This window comes from Lemur catta, chromosome 14 (assembly GCF_020740605.2).
Source record: "Lemur catta isolate mLemCat1 chromosome 14, mLemCat1.pri, whole genome shotgun sequence".
NCBI classification, from domain to species: Eukaryota; Metazoa; Chordata; class Mammalia; order Primates; family Lemuridae; genus Lemur; species Lemur catta.
In genome coordinates this window covers 12,778,096-12,796,077 of record NC_059141.1, presented here as the reverse complement: position 1 = coordinate 12,796,077, position 17,982 = coordinate 12,778,096, and the positions used below count along the sequence as shown (strand labels likewise).

Below are 17,982 nucleotides of genomic sequence, written 5' to 3'. Positions count from 1 at the left end.
ATAACTAAATGAAGATAAGTAATTGTCTCCATGAACAAGTAGGCTTAAAAAGTACAAGTTAGTAAAAATTACTAACTTAGAATTCTTGCTTTTGAACATTTATATCACTCCTTTCCCCAAGGTAGTTTTCTCTTGTGTGCATATGGTCTTAAGTGAGCAATATTCTGTTTTGGAATAGTTATATATTAATGTAATATGCATAACTGTACAAAATTTTAAAGAAACATACAAGTTTATATTTTTAAATTACCCAAAACACGTAGATGAGTGTATTGGAAATGTACAACTTTAACTAGAATCTCATTGTAATCACTTAGCTGGTGGGGAATGTTGCTTTTGGCTTTGTCAGAATTTGCAACCAATGGGAAAAAGTAAAAGTATAAAATCACTTGTTAAGAGTAGCAAGGTGGCTTTAAGTGAAGTTTTACATACGAATTAAGTAAAAGACCATCCTGCAGTGTTATGATAGGATAGACAGCCGGACCAAAGAGAGGGATGGGACATTGCAGTCCGAATAGTGATACAAAAAACAAGGGGTGCAGTGTCATGAGAGTAGATGTTAGTGTATTGGTAGCAGTAGTAGAACTAATTGGGTGAGAAATGGATAGGAGCTTATTTTAGATTTATTCACCTTCTAGTCGCCCATTCTAATGTATATGAATTAATGATCCTGATAAGAATATTTTTGAGTAGATTTTATATGGTTAATAGTCATATGTATATTGATACACATAGTGTTTAATTTTGTTCTCTTTTAGTGGTTTGATAGTCCCTGAAATAAGGGGAAATGAAACCGTGCCTGAAGTTGTTACAACATCTGGCTATGCACTGTTACATTTTTTTAGCGATGCAGCATATAATCTAACTGGTTTCAACATTTTCTATTCGTAAGTATGTTTTAAAGGTTGTCTTTTAATGATTCTTATGGTTTGACTTAAAAGAGTTTATTCTTTATTTTTATAAATGTTTTATATACCAGGAGCAGGCTAGTGTGTTAAATTTCAAATTGGTGTATATGATCCCCTCTTAAGTGACATAAAATCTTAATATGCCACAAAATGCTATCAAGCCTAGGATAATCTCTGAGAACAATATGGTAGCAAATTAAGTTCGGTTGAAAATTAATTACAAAATTTAAAATTAGTTGTTGACAAATGATTAATTAAACAAGTACAAACTAGTGTAACTTTACTGGTAGCAACAGATATGTGGGATTGCAGGGAGTCCTAAACTGCCTTTCTGTGCTCTAAGGTATTTCACTTGTAATTTGAAGAGGGGTATGACAGCTAAGTTTTCATAGTCCTTCTCTATTGCAAAGACTATACTGGATGTTATATATACATTATGTCATTTAATTCCCTTTACAACCATTCTGTCAAGTGGGTTTTTCTCTCATTTACACTTGAGGAAATTGAAGCTTAAGAGATAAGTTAAATGGCTATACCACTGTCTTTTCTAAAATAAGAAAAACTATTCATTGGGAATTTATGATGTGTCTGACACTTTATATAAATTTTTATGTAGAAGTCCAAGGGTGAAGTGAAGTGGCCAGAGAGGCTTTCAGATTCTTTCACAGGAATGGCCAGAGAGGAACGGTATACATTAATATTTTTCTTTTCTTCATGAATGTAGAAATTGATAAACAGAGAGTTTTTCATCAAGAATAAGATATTCCAAATATCCTTGAATCAGCAATTTATTATAGGATTTATTTATATAAATAGATACACAAGCATGTATACAAAGGAGAATAAGTACACAGTAGAATGTAATCACTTAAAGAGTCTTAAAGCTAAATGTGATCAACATTCCTTTTCTAACGTAAGAATATATAGTGATAGCATACTCTTTAAATATTATACAACCAAGTTATATCTTGACTTCTCATATAGTTTGGTATTCATGAATTTAATTTATTTCTGTAAAATATATATTCAAAACATTTGAGTACTTAAGTCTGTACAAAGCATTTTGCTTGGAGCTGTATAGATCCTGCAAATGTTGAGTGTGTAGTCCTTGGATGTTTGGAGTCTTGGTAGCAAAGTAAATTCTCTGAATAAACTAAGACCAATTGCAAATAAATACTAACATAATTGCTTTAGAGTAAAAGGGTAAAAAAGAATAAAGAATTGAAATCACACTGTGAAATTGTGTTAAATTTATAAGCATATAAGATACAACATAAAAATTATAAAGTTTAAAAAATATCAACCAAAATTCTTTTTCAATTATCTTAAATTTGAATACATATGAATTATATTTTACAGAATCAATTCTTGTCCTAACAATTGCTCTGGTCATGGGAAGTGTACAACTAGTATCTCTGTTCCAAGTCAAGTATATTGTGAATGTGATAAATACTGGAAGGGTGAAGCTTGTGATATTCCTTACTGTAAAGCTAATTGCGGCAGTCCAGATCATGGTTACTGTGACCTGACAGGAGAAAAATTGTGTGTCTGCAATGATAGTTGGCAAGGTAAGCACATACGGTGTGATGGCTTTTGAAACATTGATTCATGTATCTAATAGATTAATACAAGTTATGTACTTATTTGTTTTGTTATAGTTTGTACACCCAAATCTCATATATTAGCTTTTATTTCTAGAATGTTCTGATTAACAATCAACTTCTTAATAATCTGCTTTCTCACAAATAGAATTGGTAAAGATTTTGCCTATGTGCTATTTCAGGGATTAAATTGTTTGTGAAACTCTTTGAATTGTAGGTATATGATCATTATGATCTTCTGTAATTCTTTGTTGAATTTGATGAATTTGATGAATTTGATGAAATCACTGAATTTAACATGTGATGCAGTCAAATTTGACTTATAAGGGTAACAAATGGTGTATTACAAAAAGAAATGCACAAGGTACTGCAGTATATTAACTTATTTCATAGGAAAGACTGACATCTTGTGGCTGTTTTAAAAAGAACATAGACTATTTTAAACATTTAAAAGATAGGGTATTTTAACTGCCCATTGCAAAAGTAAGATTCCTAGGAAAGAATTTCTAAAACAATTTCTAAACCTATTATCAAAGATTAACTTTAGACTACACTGAAGAGTTTTTCCTTACTGTTGTATCTGGGTATAAAATCATAACTTTTGTCATTGTGGAATTAAATTAAGAGATAGATCTAATTATCCATATACTTATCCACCCAGAACTTACTTTTTGGTGATTATATTTACATATTGAGAGCTTCCTTTGTGACAATATATTAATCCTGTTGATAGAGGGAACTTTGAATAATTGGGTAACTAAAGGTACATGATCATGTGTTATTATAATATAGTGTAGCAAATAGTAGCAATAGTTCCTATCAAACCTAAGACCAAAAAGAATGTGTTCTGCATGTAGGTGTATTTGTTATTCCTGAGATGAAATTTTTTAAAAAAGTTATTGAGTATGCTAAATGCTTATTTAGAAAAATTATTTTGTATAAATTATGCCTGTTATCTCATTAAAAATATTAGATATGCCGACTATACAAAATATCAGTGATTTCTCATTAAATTGAAATTTGATTACCTAGTATGATTATAACAGTACAAATTTCTAAATGTTACTTATTTTATAGGGACATTTTATGTGGCTATTTTAATCATTTGTGACTTTTCTTCCCCTCCAAAGTGCCTTGAGATACAATTTTAAAAATTTCTATCTTGAAACTAAAATAAATTCTTTTTCTATGGAGGGAATGGAACATTAATATTATATTTAAGTTAAGGCCTAAGAAGTAGAAGTATAGTTCACAGGCACAGTGTTTTTCAAACTAGCCTTCAGCTGCTATTAGTCTGCATCTCATTTCAATAGTCTTGAAAGCAAATGAGGAATGCATTTGTATAACATTCTCTGAACATCTGTGTTCCTTTCCTATTTTTTATTTAATTTTATTAGTCCTTCTTTGAAATGCTTTATTTTATGGGGTCTTATAATATAGATCTGGTTCAAAATATTATATTTTGTTTTTCTGGCCTTTTCACATTCTGTTCTTTTCATCAGTAATGCCCCATATCATAAAAATTCCTGAATCTAATATGTCTATAAGCAAATGGAAATAGAGAAGCAACTACTGGAACTATTTCACTGAAAAAGTGAAATATGTTCAGTTTTAAAGCATAGTGGTAATATGATTAGTCTAAGAAATATATATGTTATAAATATACACACATATTTGTATATATACATATATTTTAAATTGAGAATAATGTGAAAATACTTTATAAATCATAAAACTTATAGAAATCAGACAAATATTATACTATTAACAATTCTTAATAATTAGGGAATTGATCTCTGAATTGATCTGAGTATTTTGAGGGTAGAGGGCTTGGTAAATAAGAGAGTATGCTATTTTCAAGAGAAATGATGTGCAGTTTGCTTATTTTGTGCCTCAGACTTGATCCTGATTGTGTATTTAAGGAAGCATAGGCTAATGTAGGTGGGATTGTGATGAAAACCATTAGGGAGAAAATGATGTTTTTATTTCAGATATATGGAATGAGGAGAAATCAGTGGGATATAAAGAAGAGAAAGATTTGCTTCCAGGATGAATGGAACTGAAAGAACAAGAGATGTTTAAAAAAGAGGGCTGCAGAAGCAATCTTTATGAGCTTAAAAATCTGGCGTTTTTATACAATGTGTTATTTGGAACTGGATTCTTTCATTTAGAATAACAGATTGTTGTTACCACCATTATATTTTATCCTTTGATGTCGGTTGACTTTACTTATTCTGTTTGGCTCTACGCTAGTACATATTTTTAAAAAAATGAGCATCACCCTTTAAAAACTAGGATTTTATTAAGTAAACACAGAGGAAGAAGCTATCTTTATATTAAGTCTTGGGTTGCCTTCCTAACATTTCTCTCAGACTTGTCCCACCTGGTCTTTGTTTTCTTTAGTTTTTCTATAAAGTAACTCCAAGACTTCTGCTCAGCCATCACTTTGTTCTCTGGTGCTATCCACACCCCAACTTTCTTATCTTTTTCTTTCTTTCTTTTTCTCTCCTTTCTTCCCCTCCCCTTCCCTCCCCTCCCCTCTCCTCTCCTTTCCTCCCCTCCCCTCTCCCTTCTCTCCCTCCCTCCCTTCCTTATTTCCTTTCTTTCTTTTCTTTCACTTTGCTATGTTGCCCAGGCTAGACCTGAACTCCTGGGCTCAAGGGATCCTCCCACCTCAGCCTCCTCAGTAGCTGGGACTACAGACACACACCATAATTCTTTCTTAACCATCTGCTTTCACCTTTTTACTGTTTGAGACATTTTTCCAAATTTTGTAGGAGTATATGTTAAGGATAGATGGCACCATTAAAGCCAACTGTTCCTCGTTTCCTATAGAAAGCACTTACAAAACCCAAAGCTGAAATAGTAAAGAATGTAGAAAATGCTAGGTTCAGCATTTTGAGAAGCACACAAATTTATTGTAATGTTTAATTTTGTCGTAATGTATAGCTGTTAAAGATAATTAGATATTAAATAGATTACTAAAATATAGGGACCCATATGGACTCATCTGCTTCTATAACATTAAAAAAAATAGACTTCATTTTTTACAGCAATGTTAGGTTCATAGCAAAATTGAGTGGAAGGCATAGAGATTTCCCATATATCCCTTGTCCCAGTACATGCACAGCCACCCTCATTATCAACATCCCCCACCGGAGTGGTACATTGGTTACTATTGATGAGCCTACGTTGACACATTATTATCAACCAAAGTCATAGTTTACTTAGGGTTCACTCTTAGTGCTGGACATTCTGTGGGTTTGCACAAATTTATCATGACACGTATCCACTATTATAGTATCATATAGAATAGTTTCTCTAGACTAAAAATCCCCTGTGCTCTGCCTACTCATCCTTCCCACCCCTAACCCCTGGCTACACTGATCTTTTTACTGTCTCCACAGTTTTGTCTTTTCTCAAATGTCATACAGTTGGAATCATAAGGTATGTAGCTTTTTCTGACTGGCTTCTTTCACTTGGTAATATGCATTTAAGTTTCCTCCATGTCTTTTCATGGCTTCATAGCTAATTTATCTTTGGCACTGAAAAACATTCCATTGTATGGATGTACCAGAGTTTATCTATTCATCTACTGAAGGACATCTTGGTTGCTTCTGTGACATTTTTCACTTAATAAAATTTGTTTAAATTTTAATAAGCCACATGGGGGAAAAAGGCAGCTTGAGAAACATCGATCTCTTAAGGTAGCTTCCAAACATTGGGATAGGTGAAGAATTTTTAAAAGACATTAAAATCGAGACATGACAAATTGAATTTATGTTCATATGTAAAGACTACAAATATAACGGTAATTTTCACTGTTGACTCCAAGGTGTGGTATTCCCCCCACCAACTCCCTTAATCAGAGTGGTTCCAGGTTTCTCTCTTGTATATAACTTTAAACAATCTGAATGATGAGGGGTCTTTGGTTGAAAGCAACAGAAACAGTTGCTTGAGCAGAAAAAATAGTTATTGGAAAATATAGCAGATACTACTGTTTCCCAGCATTCATTCTTTCCTTTGTTTCTGTAATAGAACTCATTATTGAGTTTCAGTTCAGTATAAGTCCTTCCAACTACATACCACATTTCTTATCTTCCCTTGCAGCTAGTATGGCTATGTTACTAAGTTTTGGTCAGTAGGATGTGAGTGGAAGTGCTAAATTCATTGATTTTAATGTCTTTTAAAATTGAATGTGAGTGTAGATTTTTTGTTGAATTAATGTATCAGAAATATATTAGTTTGCTAGTATAGTGATATGTGGACATTCAATTATATTAATAGATGTTTTAGAAGAGTAGTACTCCAACAAATTATTTCATTTACTTGATATATAAAACATAAATCTAAATATTTAGAGAACCAATTTGAGCATTTTAAATATTTTATTCAAAGTTTGGTTCTTAGAACCTTAGTCTCATATTTTGTTTTAATCCTTTAGTTTTAGATTTTAACATTTGCCATTGGGTGGCAGTATTGACTACCAAAAAAATACACTTAAAACTCTATAGCATTATTGAAGTTTGTAAAAACTTCATAATTTTGTTTGATTTAGAAAAATGTAAAATCTTTCAACTAAAAATTGTATTTTACCTAAAGTATTTTTTTCTGGGTTAATCATATAACATTTTTCGGGCATAATTAGTGATATTAGGATAGTATATACATACACATGAGATGATGAGTTGCCTTGAAGAAATTCACAAAGTAGTTTACATTTTACTTTAGAAATTTGTTAATAACGAACACGTTCTGTCTATTTTATCTATTTTAACTTTGCGGAGAGACAAGTGTCAGATAATGCACTCCATTAAATTCTTCCTGCTTAGCAAAAACAGTAGATCTGATTTTTTGTAAGAGCCAGTAAAATTAGGAATTTTTATTCCTAACCTACTTGAAAAGTTAACTATTTAAAAAGAAAAGTAGTGTTGAGAATATATATGTTACAACCCTTTTTCATGAATTCATTTATCAGTATTTATTTTTGTTCATTCATTCATATAGCAATTTTTTTGAGCTTCTATGAAGTGCTAGGCACTGTTCTAGGTACTTGGGATAAATCATGGAACAAGAAAGACAAAGATCCTTGTGGAACTTACATTCAAGCTAGGATAAACAGACCATAAATGATAAACATAAATTATATAGTATGTTTGAAGGTGATAAGTATAATGGAAAAATAAAATAGAACAGAGACAGAAGGATAAATAGATCAAGGGATTCAATTTAAAATAGGATGACATGGTTAGGCCTTCTTGAGAAAGTAATATTTGAGCAAAGACTTAAAAGCAAATGAGGGAGTTCAGCCATATAGATATCTAGGAGAAGAACATTCCAAGCAGAGAAAACAGTCAGTGCACAGACCATAAGGCAGGAGGATGCTTTGTGTGCTTGAGGACCAGCAAAAAGGCCAGTGTGGCTGGAATTGAATTACTAAGCAGGCGATTACTCAGATATGAACTCAGAGAAGTTACAGAGCAAGGGAGATGGTTGGGAATTTGGAGTTCAGGGGGCATTGGGAGTGATGGAGATATGTGAAGGATGGAGCTAAATCAGCTAAGTCTTAGCTTAGTAGGCCATTGTATGGATTTTTTTTTTTTAACAATTTTGCCTTTACTATTATTAAGATTTAAATTTTCCAATAATCAGCCATTCCCCAAGAGAAAATCTTGCAATTTTCAGGGTTTTGTTTTTAGGGAACTTTGGAACCCACAGAGACTCAATACAAAGTATGTTTCTACAAATCAAAAAAATTAAAAAAAATATTTTTAGATTTAGATTTTAAAATTTAAAGTCTTCAAACCATTTTTTACTTATTTATTTTTCCATTTGTCATTTTTTATGTTTTTTTTTTAATTTCAGAACATTATGGGGGCACAAAAGTTTTTGTTATATGAATTACTTTTATACAGTTTGAATCAGAGTTATAAGTGTGTCTATCATTCAGATAGTGTGCATTGTACCCATTAGGTGTGAATTTACTCAACCCCTCCTCCCCCCCTCCCACCTGCTTGATTTCCGTTGAATTTTACTACCATATGTACACATGAGTGTTGATCATTCAGTTCTAATTTAATAGGGAGTACATGTGCTGTTTGTTTTTCCGTTCTTGTGATACTTCACTTAGGAGGGTGGTCTCCAGTTCCATCTAAGTTGTTACAAAAGGTATTGGTTCACCATTTTTTATGGGTGAGTAATATTCCATGGTATACATATACCACATTTTATTAATCCACTAAGGGTAAATACACAGTAGAGGGATTGCTGGATCAAATGGTAGGTATATTTTTAGATTTTTGAGGTAGCTCCATACTACTTTCCATAGAGGTTGAACTCGTTTGCAGTCCCACCAACAGTGTATAAGTGTTCGTTTCTCTCCATATCCACACCAGCATCGGTTGTTTTGGGATTTTTTGATAGAAGCCATTCTCGCTGGAGTTAGGTGATATCTCCTTTTGGTTTTGATTTGCATTTCCCTGATGATTTGAAATGTTGAGCATTTTTTCATATGTTTATTGGCCATTAGTCTATCTTCTTTTGAAAAGCTCTGTTCATGTCTTTTGCCCACTTTTTAATGGGGTTGTTTGATGTTTTCTTGCTGATTTGCTTGAGTTCTTTGTAGATCCTGGTTATTAGCCCTTTATTGGATGCATAGTATGTAAATATTTTTTCTCATTCTGTAGGTTGTCTGTTCGCTCTGTTGATTATTTCTTTCAATTTAATTAGGTCCCATTTATTTATTTTTTTTTGTTGCTGTGATTGCCTTTGTGGTCTTCTTTATAAATTCTTTGCCTAGGCTGATATCTATAAGAGTTTTTCCAACCTCTTCTTATAGAATTCTTATAGTTTCATGCCTTAGTTTTAAGTCTGTTATACATCATGAATTAATTTTTGTGAGAGGTGAGAGGTTCTGCATGTGGCTATCCACTTTTCCCAGCACCATTTATTGAATAGGGATTCTCTTCCCCAGTGTTTTTGTCTGCTTTTTCAAAGATCAGATGGCAGTGTGAGGATGGTTTTATATCTGAGTTCTCTGTTCTGATTCATTGGTCTATGTCTCTGTTCTTATGCCAGTACCATGCTGTTTTGGTTACTGTAGCCTTGTAATGTAGGTTGAAGTGTGGTAAAGTGATGCCTCCTGATTTGTTCTTTTTGCTTAAGATTGCTTTGGCTATCGGGGCTCTTTTCTGGTTTCAAAGGAAGCTTAGAATTATTTTTTCTAGATATCATTGTATAGATTTTGACATTTACCCTACATGAAATGGGGGAGGCATTGAAGGATTTTGAGCAAAAGATCAATATGATCTGGCTTAGTTTTTATAAGGTTCCTATTGAGAACAGACTGTGGGAGCAGTGTACCAGTTAAGAGACTACTACTATAATCTAGGTGAGAGACAATTGGAGTGTGGACAGGTTGGTAGCAGTGGAAGGTGGGGATAATTGCCTAAATACTGAATGTAATTTTAAAGTAGGGTTAATAAGAGTTGCTGATGGATTGAATGTGGGAGATGAGAGAAAGAAGAGTCAAAGATAACTTTAAGGCTTTTGGCTTGAGCAAATGGGAAGATGGAGTTGTTATCAACTGATATGAAGAAGATTTTTAGGAGAAAGATTAGTCTGGTTTTGGTATGTCAAGTTTGAGACGTCTGTGTTTTTTTTTTTTTTTTTTGAGACAGGATCTGGCTCTGCTGCCCAGAGTGCAGTGGCATCATCATAGCTCACTGCAGCCTACAACTCCTTGGGCTCAAGCAATTTTCCTGCCTCAGTCTCCTGATTAGCTGGGACTATAGGTATGCACCACCACTCCTGGCTAGTTTTTTACATTTTTTGTAGAGAGGGGATCTTGTTATTTCCAGGTTGGTCTTAAATTCCTGGGGTCAAGCCTCAGCCTCCGAAAGTGGTGGGATTACAGGTGTGAGCCACTGTACGTGGCTTGAGATGTCTTTTAGACATCCAAAAGGAGATATTGAGGAGGCAGTTGGATATATGGGTCTGGAGTTTGATGGAGAGAGGTCTGTATTATATGGGTGTGTGTGTGTGTGTGTGTGTGTGTGTGTGTGTGCGCATAGATATAGATACAGATATTTGGAGGTTGTTGGCTTAAAAATATTAAATTGGAATCCATTGATGGTACATAAAACCATGAGATTAGATTAATAAGAAAGTGAGCATAGAGAGAAAATAGAACCAAAGACTGAACTGTGGGCCACAACAAAATTCATAGAGTATTCTGTGCTAGGCATATATATTTCTTCCTCAGATAAGCTTGCCTGTCTAAAGTTGAGATATTTACAACCATTTGTTTTATTGCCTCTGACCAGACAATGTAAGACATTGCTCTTAATCTAGCTAATTCTATATTTATCATTTTCAACTGATCAGGATCAGTGTCTTAAATCTTTCTTAGGATTCTTTTTGTTTGTTTGTTTGCTTGTTTTGTTTTAAATAGTGTATGTTGCCTTTCCAATGCCCTTCACATAGTTTATAGATTTTCTTCAGAGCATACTTTCTTAATCAGCTTAGGCTGCTGTAACAAAATGCCAGACTGGGTCACTTGAACAACAGATAAAGTTATTTCTCACAGTTCTAGAGGCTGGAAGTCTGAGATCAGGGTGCCAGCATGGTTGGGTTCTGTTGAGGGCCATCTTCCTGGCTTGCAGACGACTATCTTTTTACTCTATCCTTACATGGCAGCGAGAGAGAGAGAGAGAGAGAGAGAGAGAGAGAGAGAGAGAGAGAGAGAGAGAGAGAGAGAGAGAATGCAAGCTGGAGAAAGCGAAGCCAGCTGGAGAGAGCAAGCAAGCCCTCTGGTGCCCTTTTCATAAGGGCACTAATCCCTTCAAGAGCACCCCCCCTAATTAGCTCATCTAAATCTAATTACTTCCCCAAAGCCCTACTACCTTTTACCATCACATTGGGAGTTAGGGCTTCAACATATGAATTTTGAGGGGACACAAACATTTAGTCCATATCACGTGGCAATTCTTAGAGTGGATATTTCTTAAAGTTATTCCAATTTATGGAGGTATGGAGGAACTCTTCCCTATTCACAATTAGAATTATCTTGGGCAAGTCAATTAACTTATCTGATAATCAGTTTCATTATTTGTACAGAGATATTACTTGCTCTTGTCTGAATCTTGGGATGACAACTAGATGAAAGTGATTTGTAATAATAAGTGCCTTGCTGTATATGCTTAAGGGACTGATACTACAGAAACAGTTTCCTTTTTAGTATGTAGACATTTTGTAATAGCTTTTGATTTAGTAATCACTTCTCTGTGCAATCAGGTTTAATGCATTTTGTTAATAAAAACTTAAATTTGTGAATATATTTAGATATTAGGTATACTATTTATATACTCTGAGTATTCTAGTATAATGATTACCACTTATACAATTCATTGTTTTATAAATTAACATATTGTCAGAATAGTTGTGGACGTTTAACATATGCTAAAATTGGCCTTTGGAAATTGGCCCTTGGAAATTGATATTATGGGTCTAGAACATGAGTAGAATACTTTGGATACTGTAACAAAATCAAATTTTTCTAATGATGGTAGAAGATAGAACTCTTGAAATGATTTTGTCTCATTTTGCATTTTATTGGAGAACTTCAGATTCAGTGCACCCATTAAATCATAGCACTATTTCCGGAATAATTACAGTAAGCTACATATGCCTCTCTTAAAATCTCCTTTCCCAGCATATTTTCCCCTTCCTATAAACAATCCAATTTCTTTTTGGGAAATTGCCTTTTGCTAATTGAGGGTAGTCTTGATGGGATGATAAATGCAGGTTTCTGTCTATTGTAAGCTTGATTTTTTTCCTCCCTGAAAAATTCTCTAAATTTCTACATACTTTTCCAATAAATTCCCAGTTTCCCATAAGCTATCCAAATTAGTTTCTGTGGCTTACAATCAAGAAACCTAACTGACATACTACACTAGAGATACTGTTAAGGGTATATTTTTTTCTGGTTATTGGATTTATTTAAAATACCAAAAGTGATATATATAGTATAGAGTTACTAAGAGGTGCAACTTAACAACCTGCATTTGATATAGTTCAAAGTTAGCAATATTTATTTAATGTTTTTAGTTGAGAACTGTAAAAAGAAAATAATTTGGCTCTTTAAATGTGTACTACCTTAATAGTAAAATAAATGCTTTCTTATGATAGTGTAGGTTAAATATAAGTTACAGGTCTGAGCCAAAACTATATCAAAAGGAAGGCTAAAATCCTGGAGTAAGATTAATTTTATCCCCTGAAAATCCCTTATTTGACTGGATTGCTTTTTGGTTTCTTTTCCTGCATTCTACTTTCATGAATGTTTTTACATTTCAGAAATAATTTAAAGAAACTTCACTCAGAATAATTCTTGTTTTTAGAAATTAAAAGGAATAATTCATCTGCCTAGTTGTTGGGAGAGAGAAAATTTTACTTCTAGGTTTTCCATTCTGTCTGTTTGTATGTATTAGTTTTAAAAACTAAACTTAAAACTAAAATTAAAAAACACTGTAACTGCTGCTAATCAGAGTATATATTCAGAGCTACTTGAATCTGTGTTCCTGGGTGGCCATCCTCAAGCTTTGGGCTCAGATAAACTCCATATTTAATATTTTCTGGGTATAGTTACTTAAGGTTGACATACTATCAAGGACAACAACTACCATGGCTTCCAGTGGTTTGATAAAACCTCTTATTCATGGCCTGCTGGCCAGGCATCTGTGATTTCATATTGTTGGAGCATTCACTGTATCCCTGGGGGTTGCAGCACTCTGTAAGTTTGCTGTGGCTGAACCAAGAAAGAAGGCATATGCAGATTTCTACAGAAGTTATGATTCCAGGAAAGATTTTGAAGAGATGAGGAAGGCTGGTATCTTTCAGAGTTCAAATCAGAGTGGTTTTCAAATATAAAGAATTTGTTTGGATTGAATTACATAGAAGTTTGTCACTGACCTGTGTTTCTGAGCTATGAAACATGAATATGTGGGCTAAAGAATAGTTTCTCTTGATCAATAAACAATTAACAAATGCTGTGGACAGTAAAAAAAAAAAAAAAAGCCCTAAAATTAAATAGTTTTTCTAGTCACATCAGAAATTAGTATATAAATCTGTTCATAAATTTGAGGGTCCTAGAGGGATTGCTGTCTCTGTCACCTGAAGACTTTAAATATTTATCCATTTTTATGGAAGCTAAGTTGTTTTATAAATTTCATTTGTGTAAGCAAATAAAATTTTTGTACTGATTTCCATTGTAAAATCAGGGATAGATTCCTTTAGAAAAAAATTTTCCTATGTAAAATAACTAGGATACTTTGGAAAGGAAGAAAGAATGTAAATCATTAGTTCTGGAACTGCTTTGGAAAAACTTTCAAAACTTTGTAGTACTTTATTCTATATTTATTCTTTGCAACTATTTCTCAATCAGATTTACCTGTGATTATAGAAGTTTTTTACTGTAATTTTACTTTTTTTTAGCTTGTATGTTATAATATCTAATAGCACTAAGCTTCGTTAATTTATTTTGTATGTTGACATAATTATACTTAATTTCCTTGTATATAAATGAGGGGGTGACTTAATAACAATTAGATGCTATTATGAAGCATTTATTATAATATTAAATATTAAATGGTTCATATAGGATCTCATTTTATCTTCATAAAATCCTATGTTCTAGATATAATCTCCAGAATTAAACTGAAGCTTACAGATGTTATTATAAATAACTTTGTCCAATGTTTCAGAGCTAGTAAGTAGGAAAGCTAGGTTTGACCCCATAGGTCATGCTTATACTCCTTTACAGCCCTAGGGTGCCTTTCATTCATCCATCTATTGATTGATTGATTGGTTCATTCATTCATTCATTCATTCAGTAAGTGTATACGGAGGCTAATTATGCAGTTGTTGTAGGCCATGTTAAGGATTTTTCATTTTACTTTAAGTGTGATGGGAAATCACTGAAGGATTTTAAGTAGGGGAGTGATAGGAATGGATTTATAATATATTTTTAATCATTCTGGTTGCATTGTGGAGAGTTGAATGTGATGAGAAAGGAACAAGAATGGAAATAAGAAAACCAGTTTGGAGACTCTTACAGTAGTACAGGTGGGAGTGGATGGTGGCTTGGACTTAGGATGATAGTTGCAGAGGAAGGGATCAGTGGTGGGGTCGTAGCATTTAAATATGTTTATAATTGGTGAGGCACAGACAGGACACCAGTCAAAATGGATGCTGACCTGAGGACTGGAGAAGATCCTGGATGAGCCATGTTGTGCCAGGCATTACCCTTTTAGTTATCTATTATAAGGAGTTCTGAATTATCTCTGGTGAGGAGTCAGGGGAACTGGGAAGGTAAGGTTGATACTTGGCTGAAACACATCTGCTTACCAACAATCATTGAAGCATTTCCGTATTTTAAGATGTGGAAAGTCTGTAATCTCTGCATAGCTAATTAGTGTTGGATTTGTTGGTGAATTGGATGTAGGGTGTGGGAGAAAGAACTTAAGAATGACACCAAGGCTTTCACCTTGAGCAACTGGGGGAGTGGAAGTACCATTTACTCAGATGGTAAAAATTGGTGAAGGAGCAGGTTTGGAAGGGAACAGTCATGGTTTTATTTTTGGATGTGTGAGATTATTAGATATCCAATGGAAATGTCAAGAAGTAGTTTGAATTTATGAGAGATTGTGGAGCTGGACATATAAGTTTGGGAGATATCAGAGTATAATTCTACCCTGTGTGATTATTTAATAGCTTTTTTCCCTCAAAAATCTGACTCTCAGCAGCCTGTCACTAATGCCTAAAGTTATAGCACTAGAAATTTATTTATGTTTTATGGTTTATTAAACTTTACATAACCTGTGGTGAAAGTAGCATATTAAATCTTTAAGAAGTCCTTTTGTTTATTACACCTTTTTAAAAATAGCTGAGACCTGCTACCTTGAGAAGATTCCCGTATTGATTGAGAGAAGTTATACAGGGACAGTTATGCAGAGATGTTGCATGAGATACCAGATTATGAAGTGGTAGAAGATTTTTTATGGAAATATTTTTATAATAAAGGGAATCTTGCAAATATCACATGTGCTCACTTACATGTGGGAGCTAAAATAATTGATCTCATAGAGGTAGAGGGTAGAATGATGGTTACCAGAGGCTGGGAAAGGTAGGGGGAAGATGAACAGAGATTGGTCAATGGATATAAAACTACAGTCAGATAGAAGGAATATGTTCTAATATTCAATAGCACAGTAGGGTGACTATAGTTAATAATAATCTTCTGTATATTTCATAGTTAGAAGATTTGGAATGTTCCCAACAAAAGAAATTATAAATGTTTGAGATGATAGATATTCTGTTTTGATCATTACACATCATATGCATGTATTAAAATATCATGTGCACCCCATAAATATATACAATTATTATGTATCATTAAAAAATATTGAAAAAAAGGGGAGTCTTGCTTGGATGGCCTTTAATATTAGATTTTTAATAGATGGGGAAGTCTTTGTATATATGGTACTCTTTATATTATTTGTGTTTTAAATTAATATTTGGTTTATTAATTTACATTTTTAATTATTTTGGTTATAGAATGCAGAAAGCTACAAATTAAGACATCTAATTTTCCTTCAGTCTTTAAATTATATTTATGAACCTTATTGTTCTATTTATAAACTTAATAAATCAGAGTAAAATAAAGACAATCTATAAATTTGGCTATAGACCATTCCTTGTAATAATTATTACAAGTTACATAAAATATATTAACAACAGAGATAGGAATAATTTTGATTGGTATTTCCTTTTGTGTAGAAAATTAGTTATTTTAGATTATAGAATAAAATTTTAAAAATATCTTTAGAGTCCTATTTTCTGTATTAAGTTTGTTTTCTGTATTTAAGTTTTCTGTATTAAGTTTGTTTTCTGTTTGTTTATTTTCTGTATTTAATTTTGTTTAAATTAAATTAATACATTAATTATTAGTATTAGTTTCTTACAGCTGGTGTAAAAAATTACCACAAATTTGGTATCTTAAAACAACATACATTTATTGATCTCTTACCATTCTGGAGGCCAGACGTCTGAAATCAATTTCCCTGGGTCAAAATAAAGGCCTTGGCAGGGTGGCTGCACCTCCTCTGGAGGCTATAGGAGAGAATTTATTTCCTTGATTTTTCCAGCTTCTGGCACTGCATTCCCTGCATTACTTGCCTTGTTCCTCTATCTTCAAATCTAGGAGTGCAGCATTTTCAGTGGTCACATTGCTTTCTTCTATAGTCAAATTTACCTCTCTTATAAGGACACCTGTGATTACATTTTAGAGCCCACTCAGATAATCTATGATAATACCCCAAATCTCAAAATCTTTAATTTAATTACATCTGCAAAATTCCTTTTGCCATCTGAGGTAAAATTCACAGGTTTAGGTGATTAGGATCTGGATATCTGTGGGGGCTATTATTCATCTTAGTGTAAACTTGCTCTGCAGTATTTTGCTTTAACGCAGATTTGATAAATATTATTAGTGACTTAAATATATCCTTGACTCTCAAGATTTTTTCATGCCATTGTTCTCTATCCAACTCTTTGCCAAGTCATACCCATATATTGTATTACTTGACTGCTTCCAACTCTGTGCCTTTGGGTGGTATTCTGTTTTTAATTTTTAATTATTTAAAAAGTTATATATTTTCAAAGTTATAGAAAAGTTATAAGAATAGGAATAGTACAAAGACTATTTGACTGCCCTCTACCTAGATTCACCTATTGTTAACATTTTACTCTGTTTACTTTGTTATACCTGACTTACTTGATTTAAAATAAATATACATTTCCTTTTAGTAAAATAAAATATAAAACTTCATACCAATAGATGTATTACTTGTATATAATGTCTATATGATCTTCAGTTAATTTAGAGGATGGCAAACTTTTCTGTAAAAGGCCAGACAGTACATATTTTTTACTTTTCAGGGTACATGGTCTCTGTTGCGGTTACTCAACTCTGCTAAAGCATCCATAGACAATACTTAACTGAATAAGCATGGCTGTGTTCTAATAAAACTTTATTTCAAAAGCACTGTGGGCTGGATTTGGAGTCAAGTGATTTCTAAATGATTTAGAATTGTAGTTATTCTTGTGATACTTCACTTCAAAGAATGGGCTCCAGCTCCATCCAGGATAATGCAAGAGGTATTAGTTCTGAAATAAAAATAAATAAATAAATAAATAAATAGAATTGTAGTTAAAAGGAATTTTTTAAAAAAAGAAATTCCTTTAATATCTCTAATTATCAAGGAATAGTTCACAGTCTTTTCACTTAGAAATAATAAAGTTTTCTATATTTGGTTTAAAAGATTATATCATTATCAAAGAGATAACCTAGGATACCTCCTAGTTTATCCATGAAAAATACAGACCCATATAATGTAAGCATTGAAAAGATATTGAAG

The 17,982-nt window shown here is 32.9% G+C and overlaps 1 protein-coding gene and 1 pseudogene across 1 annotated transcript in view; both read left to right on the top strand.

Moving 5' to 3' along the window:
• The window catches only part of ATRNL1 (attractin like 1), a 541,384-nt gene that overhangs the window by 30,632 nt on the left and 492,770 nt on the right, over window positions 1-17,982 (top strand). The window contains exons 4-5 of the mRNA XM_045568085.1: window positions 759-887; window positions 2,268-2,476. Of these exons, the coding sequence (XP_045424041.1) occupies window positions 759-887; window positions 2,268-2,476 (338 nt within the window). The remainder of the gene's footprint in view (window positions 1-758; window positions 888-2,267; window positions 2,477-17,982) is intronic.
• On the top strand, window positions 13,190-13,435 carry LOC123650331 (annotated as a pseudogene).